The 9429-nt window shown below is 41.3% G+C and overlaps 1 protein-coding gene across 2 annotated transcripts in view; it reads left to right on the plus strand.

Moving 5' to 3' along the window:
• CREB3L2 (cAMP responsive element binding protein 3 like 2) overlaps positions 1-7559 on the plus strand; it is a 68559-nt gene extending 61000 nt beyond the window's left edge. For both annotated transcript variants that reach the window (XM_079305107.1, XM_079305108.1), the window contains exons 9-12: positions 4628-4727; positions 5623-5749; positions 6419-6644; positions 7459-7559. In XM_079305107.1, coding sequence (XP_079161233.1) covers positions 4628-4727; positions 5623-5749; positions 6419-6644; positions 7459-7534 — 529 coding nt within the window. In that variant the 3' untranslated portion in view covers positions 7535-7559. The remainder of the gene's footprint in view (positions 1-4627; positions 4728-5622; positions 5750-6418; positions 6645-7458) is intronic.
• Positions 7560-9429: the final 1870 nt, after the last annotated feature.

A 9429-nucleotide genomic window follows, 5' to 3' on the forward strand; every position in this document is an offset into this window, starting at 1 on the left:
AAGAGTATATTAATCTATATATAGAAAATATTTACATAGATACATACCTAAGACTTCAGGGAAACCCTGCTTGCATTTCAAAATCTGCTTCCAAACCATGGAAACACTAGATATGTTTTTCCTGATCAAAGTGTTCCTTCATTACTCTCAGTAACATGAAAACATTTAGAAGATTCTTCCTTGAAAGCCAGCCTTAGCCTGAAGATCTGGGTCTGAAAAAATGTCACATCAAAGGTGCAAGTGTGGTCAGAAATTTGCAACCAGGAGCATCTCCCTTGGCATTCAGGCATCTTAACAGACAAGGCAAGAGGTTGGGGATCAAAATGCCAGAGTTTTTAATTTTCATTACAGTGAGCAGGTGAGTGCAGCATTTTTGTCAGCTTTAGTATTAGAACACTAGCACATATTACCTCTCCTAATTCGTATGACTCAACCCCTTAGAAGAAACCCTTCCATGTTCCTTCCTAGGCAGTTTTCTTCAAAATTAAGGAAGCACATGATTCCATGCTTATCTGTTTTGTTGTATAACCACAAGTGAGCCATTGGTTTGAGTAGCATGTAAACATGTGGGACACTGCTCTCTTAGAAAGCAAAGGGTGTGAGAAGAAGCTGGCGCTGACTATTGAACTGAGTTGTCCCAGTCACCAAGAAGGATTGACCCATTCACATTTTGGCACTGAGACCAAAGGCAGAAACTGCCAGTGTTCCAGAGGGTTTGCAGGCACTCTCTGACACCAGCATGTCTAGCTGGGATCCAGCTCTGTTTGGGCTTAAAGACAATTTTGAATCATCTGGTTCTGTGTATGACGTGTTTAGAAGTGCTTTTGCTTTTTACTTTTGTGGAGTCTGTATTTGTAAGTATCTTGATGATCCCTTTTCCTGGAGAAATCACAGGTATAGGATCCAGTGCACGTGTGGTCGAGAGTGTCACACATGGACAATGAATGCAAGTGGCTGCAGAGTAGCTCCTGTAGAGTAACAATTGCCAGCTGTGTAGATCTGCACTAACAGGCACCTTAAAGGCAATGCCTTGTAGATAAAAATGGGATATTCTACCATTTCTCCAACTCCCAGTCATCTAAAGATCTAAAGTTGCACATTAGTCTGACCCACCAAGGGTTTATCAGCACCAAAGCTGCCAGACTTCACTGATTTGCTGGGTTGTTCTTTCATTTGAGACTGGTAAAGTCATTTTACCAAATGGTTTTCAAGGACTAAGGCATCCGGGTTTACATTGCAGTGAGATACCTTGCACTTAATTTCAGGCCTCTCTTGCAATATTTGACAAAGCTTGGCAGTCCTGGTGTAACTCCTTACTTTTAGACCAGCAGGACATTGGTTTTCATGCTGTAAGATCTTTTATGAAAAGTTGCTGGAGATTTTTTTGTAATTGAAATGAGGGAAAACTGTGGATTTAAGTGGTCTTTCACTTAAAACCCTACTTTGGTATTGGGTCCCTTTCCTACAAGTGGGACAGGCAGAGAAGGAATAGACTAATTTTTCTCTCTCCTTATCAGAATTATGTGTTATTCCTCACACAATAGGAACAATTATCTATTAACTTTTGATTAAGGTAAAGAGTTTGGTGTCCCCTAGAAGATGTCTTGTTTGTTTTTTTATTTGTTTGAATCAATGTTGGATTTTTAAGCAGGAATACTGACTTGAGGAAGTCTCCCAAGCGGTTCTGTAGCGACAAGTTTTCTCTACTTAATTAAAGTATCACTGGAAGGAGAAGGGAAGGCTTGACTTGGTCCATACTTTGGTAGTGAAAAGGCTCTTCTGAAGATGAATATATGTGAATATTCACCAAAAGCAAGACATCACAGACAGACTAAGTTGCTGGCAGTATGTGGAAGGAAGTGCAGGAGTCTTCAGTCACTTTACAGCTTTCCTATGAGGTGCGTCCATTGGAAGGGAAAAGTGTAAAAGCACACTCACACCTCCTGCAGAACTGACCCTCTAATGAGATCCCGGGAGGAAACGTGTCCAACACAGTGAAAATAATCCCTGGGGTGCAACCCCCTTAGCATGCTGTCTTGGGATTGCATTTCTCCTATTAGGACTTAGCTGTAGGCAGTGTATTCCACTAAAAGCATTTGTAGCCTTTCTACTGCTATTTAGAGGGAACATCATAGTTAGGAAAGTCCCTTTTTCTGCAGGGCAGCGCTCTGCTCCTTTTTGCCTCTCCTGGTCCAGATCATCCGGTCACAAGCTTTTTGCATGGGAATCTTTTGACCTCAGAATCCAGTCTTCCACCATTCCAGATTCAGCTAGAGAATAAAAGCAGTAAGGAGTGCTCCATTTTGGCAGTGGCAAGTTAAACTGATGTCATCTCTCATCAAATTTGTTTCTTGTTCTTGCCTTGGTTCTTGCTCACCGCTTGCAAGTGCACCTGTGTCCTGTCAACTCCAAACACTGAGTCCTTCTCTGTTGAGAAGAAAACAGTAGCTCTGCTCAACCAGATAAACAACTTGGGGAAGAAAGACATTTTATGTGAAGGTATTTGGTAAATAAGGTGGAGGATGAATCTTCCTCTGTGTACAGGAGACCTCGGAATACCTGCCTAATTACACTTTCCAAAGAGACTGTTTTGTAATCAGCTCTCTGGGCCCACTGTGCCCAACAGGTTTTTTAAATTGAGCATGAAAAGGCAGAGATGAGCAAAATGAGGAGAATTGCCTCTTCTCTGTTGATTTCCTCACCAGCCATTAGCTATTTTCTCACTGACGCCTCCACAAAAAGTGGCAAGAATGATCAGCATTTCAAGGCTGCTGCTGCTGCCAGCCCCCGAGCTGAGGAGGAGGAGAGCTCCTTCCTCCTCACTCTGCAGAGCTGTTCTGCATCCAGCCCAGTGAGTCAGGCTGAAATGGGGAAAGATTTGTCTTCCAAAATACTGCGGAACGTTCAGGGTTGAAAGGGCATTGCTGTCTAACACAGCTGGTGGCACGTGGTGGCAATGCTGTGGGTGATGTGGGTGATGTGCCAGGAAATGATGTGCACAAGTCTGGTGAACCCTGTGCCATGCAGTGGATGTGAGGAGGAACCGGGGAAGAGATGCCAATGGGAGCAGGGAGTAAAGGTCGTCTCATTTATGTGGTCTCCTAATTTGCCTGTGGTCTCTATATTGCTGAATAAAGGATTGCATTGGGCATATGGTTCTCTTTTTTTAAATACTGAGTTGCAGAGTCAGCCATGCTCTCAAGAGCACACAAGATAGCCTTTCGTAACAAGTTGAGAAGGATCTGCTGGCCCAGACAAATCTGTGCTGTGAGAATGCCTTGTGCTCATTTCAGAATGTATTCCTGAAGTCCTTGAATTCATTAAACCCTAATTAACATTGAGCATTGATGTTTAAAAAAATCAATGAAAGTAGGCAGACCAGTGTGTATTGGTGCTGTGAAGGCACCTCTGGGTCTGTCCTACAATTAGCTTTTAGCTAGTTTGGTCTTAAAATACTCCTTCCATTTTCTCTGACATGCTGACCTTGCCTCATGCTTTAGCTTTTGACGTAACAGCCTCCAAAACTTTCCATGGAGTTTCTATGGTGTATCCTCCTCAATAGATTGTGAAACTTACCAGAAAAGTGAAAAGTGGACTTGAAAACTAACAGCATATTTAGTGCCTTGTTAAAAGATTATACTATATTTGTGTTGAGGACAGGCATTTGGGTTGCTCATGGGTTGTTAAAAAACTGCTGTGAAAACCCTGTAGCAATCATACTTTTAAATAATTTCCCATTTAATTTACTTGTATTCTGACTGTAGTAATTGATGGTGCAGCAGCAAAAGTCAGAAAGGCTCTTCTGGTCTGGGACTGTTGTATCCAGCCACAAGAGAATTGTCATTGTGGTTGGGACCTCTGGAAGACACCATCAGAATAGCCACTTGAAACATCTCCAATTTTTGTCAACTCTGAAGGATTTAACAAATAGCATTAAAGTGTTTTATTTAAGAAGTGAATGTGAGAAATGAAGCCTGTGCCTATGTCTAGTTTTAAGTCCTGCTCTCTGAGAGTTAGCCAGCATGTGTTCTAAACTACTAAACACCAGGTTTCTGGGAAAAGGAGGTTTTGATAACCTGTTTTGATAACCTGTTTTGATAACTGTATAACCAACTAGAGCAGTTACAACCTCAATTTTGCATCTTTGAAGATAATGGCTGAACTCTTGTTGAATTCATGACATAGAGTCAGGTTATATGCAAGGGTCACTGCATGTAGAGGAGTTTCAGTTGTTACTGGCCATTTTGCATAGAAACGCCAAAAAATGCAGTTTTATTATACGAACTTACTGAAAGTACTAAAGAAGTAATGTTCAGAGACATCAGCTGAGGGAAAAGCAAAGACCTTAAAAGTTCCAGTGCTAACAGTAAAAGCTTTTACATTAAAAATTAAAAAATGTTTCTTGCTAGTAATTTCAAGGAGAAGACTGCTTCCACCCTTGAGAAATAAAGCAAGGATCAGTGACTGTCTTACCACACTCTGTGTGGGAGAATTACATTAGTTTAACTAGATCTACCTTATCCTAAATGTTATATTATTTCCATATGTGGAATTTGAAATAAAAATCTATTTAACCAACAAGCAGGTCAGTGTATGTGATGCTTTATCTCTTGTCTTTGCTTTCCAGAACACTTCTGCAGCAGTTGCAGAGACTCCAAGCCATGGTTGCTGGCAAGGTGTCCCGTTCGTGCAAGGCAGCTAGCACACAAACAGGGACCTGTCTTATGGTGAGTGTCACTAAGGATGGGAATTGTAAGGGAATGAGAAACTCTTTCCACTCCTCAAAGGCACATCTCTTGTTCTGCAAAGCCTCTCAATGGAAAATTTGCTGCTTAGGGAACTCCTTTTCGTGATTTGATAATTTTGAGGGAGGTGAGACTTATAGCTGATGAAGATAAGTGTTTGTGGGAAGGTACTCAGTTCTGGAGGAGACTGGGCCTGTGCTTTTGGTTGGGTGCTGCAGTGATGAAAGAAGAAGCTATGTTCTTCCAAGGGACTCACTTTATTATTTCCTGCATATTATATGTGGGAAATGGTTTCTAGGGTTGTAAAATGAGTAAGGGTGACTTTTGAGGCTCAGTTCATTTTACATCAATAAAAATAAACTTGCTCAACCAAATAAAAATATGACTGAAGCTGTAAATCTACCTCTGTCCTATTTCAGTAGTAGTAGTCAAGATAAGAAAATGAGTAGATTGAAACATTTCTCTCCTTACACTCAGCTAGCAAGTTTCCTTTATACCTAAAGTGCAGTAAATTGATGGAAATCATTTACAAGGCCTAAGCTGTTATCCCAGTCTAGCTTCACTTTCTCTGGCAAGCAAGACCAGGGCCAGCAGCAGAAATAACCTCAGCAGTACTTGTAAAACACACAGAGCAGCTTTAACTGCATTTCAGATTGGTTGCTAAATAAAGCAGCTGGTCAGAATGGTGCAGACATGCAAAATGAACCCCAGCATTGAAATGTGTTCTTTTAAAACACTGTACTGTTATTGTAGAGGTGCCTTTGCTAGGTATGCAGTGATGAGAATGTCCTCAAATGATTTGTTTTGATAAATGACAATTGTCATGTGCACATGTGGGTGAAGTGCACTCACCTCTTCTGCATCCTCCCTTTGCCAGATGATGGTGCTGTGCTTTGCAGTAGTTTTTGGCAGCTTCTCTCAGAGCTATGGGCCGTATCCTTCTGCTACAAAGATGGTGTTGCCCAGGCAGCATTCCTCACTAGAGTCCTACACAGATTCCATTGGTAAGTGACAACTATTCCAGTCTTGCTATTTGCTTGGTTGTACTTGAGCACTTGTTTTCCACACCCTTTCCTAACGCTGTTTTGAAACACCAATTGAATTTCTTCTTCTTAAGTGGCCATTTTTTTAATGTATACCTATGTTTTTCTAAGGATAGCTCAGCAAACTATGCTGATGGCAGCAGACTTCATAAAAATGAGAAAAATCTTTTCTCCACTAGCCTACTTGATACTTCTGTTTGAAGAAGTTTTTGCCTCTCTTTGCAGAACTGAAGTTATTAGTGTAAGGTAGCAGGGTTTCTACTCAGTAGCAAATGTTCATACTATTAAAATGCACAAATTATTTCAGTTGCTGTTTTCTTTGCCAGTGTTACCAAAGAGTCCAAGGACAGAATGGGAAACCATTAGTATTACATAATCATAATGAACAAATACATTGTCAAAGTTATTATTTGTTTTGTTTTGTGAATAATTTAGAGCTTTTTGATCCCCACCTGGACCATTCCTGTGGTTTCTTTCTTCAGCTATCAAATTGCCAGTTAATCCCTATGAAAACAAAAGGTTTTTGCAGCTTTGGCTCTGGCCTAATGGTTTACATATTCTGAAATGACCAGGGCTGTTCTCTGAGCTTTCTGTTGCTCATCTCATTTTGCCTTCTGTCTTTGTATGCAGTGAGGTCAAGGAGTCTACTAATTTATGAAGAGCCTCACCAACAGGAGGAGCCAGCAAGCCCAATCTCCTTTGCAGATCGCAATGACAGGCAACCAGACACCTCCAAGTTCACAACACTGTCCCTGGAAGCTGTGTCAGGGACACAGCAGGATGGTATCATGCAGTTCACAATAGCCAATGAGACAAGGCTAGAGAAATCAGTGCTGCTGGGCCTGCAGCAGCACAGGTGAGTGCAGGATGGGCTGTTTGTCACATGGATGTTGTGTGTCACTCTTGTTCATGCCTGAAGGCCAGTGGTCAGACTAGCAGCTCAGCTTTGCTGGGCACCATGAAGCATGAAGTAAGAGTTTCTTTTTTATCTGGAGAGCCTACAGGCAAAATCATTGTTGTTCTGGAGAAGTGGTTGCAACAGAATTGTAGTAATACAGCTACCAAACTCAGTACTTCTGCCAGAATCCTAACCCCTGTAAGACTGTTAGTTGGGCCTGCTCACTTCTTTAAAGCACTTTCTTCTATGCTTCCCAAAGGAATAAGCTTTTGGCAGTTGTATGGAAGTGTGAGGTTGTGACTCACTGGAATTTCAATGAGGTTAGGGCATGAAGAGCTGGAGTTTCCCACAGCAGTGATCTTCCACAGCATTACTGTGAAAAGTTTTCAGGACTCAGTCTCAAGAGACAGACATGTAAAATTATCTAACTACTTAAGTTCCTACACAGAGTTCCCTCACTTTTAGTATAAATGTAAGGGATTTTCTGTATTTTTTTTTTTTTTTAAATCCTAAATGTAAGTTTTGCAGGCCTCTGAAAAGAGAAAGAGTCACTGGTTTAAATATGTGTGCGTCTTCCTGCTGCACCTTTGCTTGCCTAGAACCAAAGAGATGACTACTTCAGTATAATTGAGTATGTTACCAGACTCAGTTAACTGACAAATACCTACCTGGTAATTACTGAATGGTTCTTTAGCATTAGCCAAATCAAGCAGAATATGTAGTTTAAAAAATTACTATTAGCATTAACTTTTGGTTTTTTTATTCCCTACAGAGTCAACTCTGAACTAGAAGGAAACGAAACACTGAAGATAATTGAAATAGATAGAAGAGTCAATGCCACCTCTTAAAAATAAAAAAGGCCTTTTTTCTTGACTTCCCTCTTTCCCACATATTTTCAACCAAAGTTCCCCTGACTTGTCATCCTCAGTGAACCAAGTACAAAAGAGAGGGAGTTCAACTTCTGCATTGACCGGTGAGGCTGTGACTACAGATGGGATCTCGTCTTTGTAACTCCTTTCCTCATGTCGCACACATGTCCCTGTCTCTGCTTTTGTCCCTTTCCTGTCTAACACTGCAAGGGCAGGATTGAATTATGATGGCAGATGATGCCAGCAGTGTGCCAGTGACTGGTGGTGTGTGTGCCTGTACATGCACATGGCCTGATCTGAGCACGATGACATTCTGGAGAAGAGTGTGTTGTGCGAAACCAATGGGAGCATGTGAGTGAAGTGATTGAGACAGAGAGAGATGCATGATGGTGCTTAAGTCTCACCACAACTCTGTGCCTACTAGTCTACAGCACTTGAGCCTTTTGGGGGGATAAAGAAGCAGATGTGCAGCCTGCTTCTGAAGGGACAGGAAAGGGCACTGACACTGCTGCGTTCACAGCACAGGCAGGAGAGGTCTAGTCCATGATGCTGCTGAATTTCTGGTCCATGATGCTGCCCTAGCTCTTTCCCTTCTCCCCTCCAGTCTCTTCACCACTTAGCAGGGTAGGTTTCTCTGTGCATTGAAAGCAGTCCTGGTAGGCTTTCCTGCTTCCACCGTTGAGAAATTAAGCAAGGATCATTGTGTCTTACCACACTCTGTGTGGGGGAATTACATTAGTTTAACTAAATCTGTTTAGAAAGCAGGTTTTTTTACATTTATGCAATATTTTAGATCAATACCTTATAGTCTGCTTAAGGCTAATCTATTTAGCTTAAGTCAGTTCCTTCCCAACAAACTGAATCAATGTTAGGCATAAACCAGAAGTGCCTCCTGAGAGGAACATATGGAATTAATTTATTGGCTTCTAGCTGGTTGATGAAAATTCTTGTGTAGACCTGGTCTCAGATTGTCTTGTGTTTTCCTTTCCTTGCCATCTTCCTGTTACTGTTGTAAATAGTATTTATTAGCTTCCAAAAATTCTGTTCAGACAGTTGCAATGAAGAGAACTGATCTTTCCTAACCCTGCAAGTGTTGTGGGCAGATCCTGAAATTGACCACACAACATCACTGAACACCCATTTCCTCCCCTTAAGCTTGAATTGTCCTAAAATAAAACCATGTATCTTATTTTCCTCTTCCCTGCTTTTCCAGAGATGTGGTCTGAGACCAACTGCTTTGGGTACAGATAGGCCCAGCTCATGCCTAGAGGTGATGGATACTGTGTTAACTGTATGGCAAGGCAGCCTCTGATCTGAGGAGCTAATTATGTAGGCAGGAGACCTGTCAGAAGAGGAATGAGATGAGCATGTGGGGAGGTGAAGTGGCTGGCCTGGCTCATTGAGAAAGCCAGTTGCAGCATTCAGGTTTGATCCTGGTCCAGTACTCTTCTCCATGCTTTGTTTCCTTCTTGTGCTGTGTTGCTGTTATCCTCAAGTGTCCTCTCTTTCTCAGTACCCTGGTCATGCTTTTGCCTGAGCTGTGCTTCTTGCAGTTTGTCCTTGCAGGGACATAGTTGAACTCAGTCAAGAATTTGAGCAGAGTTTTATCTGGTTCTTACAGAAGGGCACTTGTGCTCCACTGAGGATGGATCTAATGTGAAAATCCTAATTCAGCAGGCTAGAATAGCTACTTTACAGTTTACCAGAAGAAGTAAATTTTTAAAAAAGTAATTTTAACCTCTTTTTTTATCTTTTTCCTAGTGATAAATAAGGGAAAAACTAACCTACAGTTACAAATAATTTTTTACTATGTACAGTAGATATTTCCTGCAACTATTCTATTTTGTAAATTATTGAATTTTTATTTTATTACA

Source organism: Erithacus rubecula (assembly GCF_903797595.1).
Source record: "Erithacus rubecula genome assembly, chromosome: 4".
NCBI lineage: Eukaryota > Metazoa > Chordata > Aves > Passeriformes > Muscicapidae > Erithacus > Erithacus rubecula.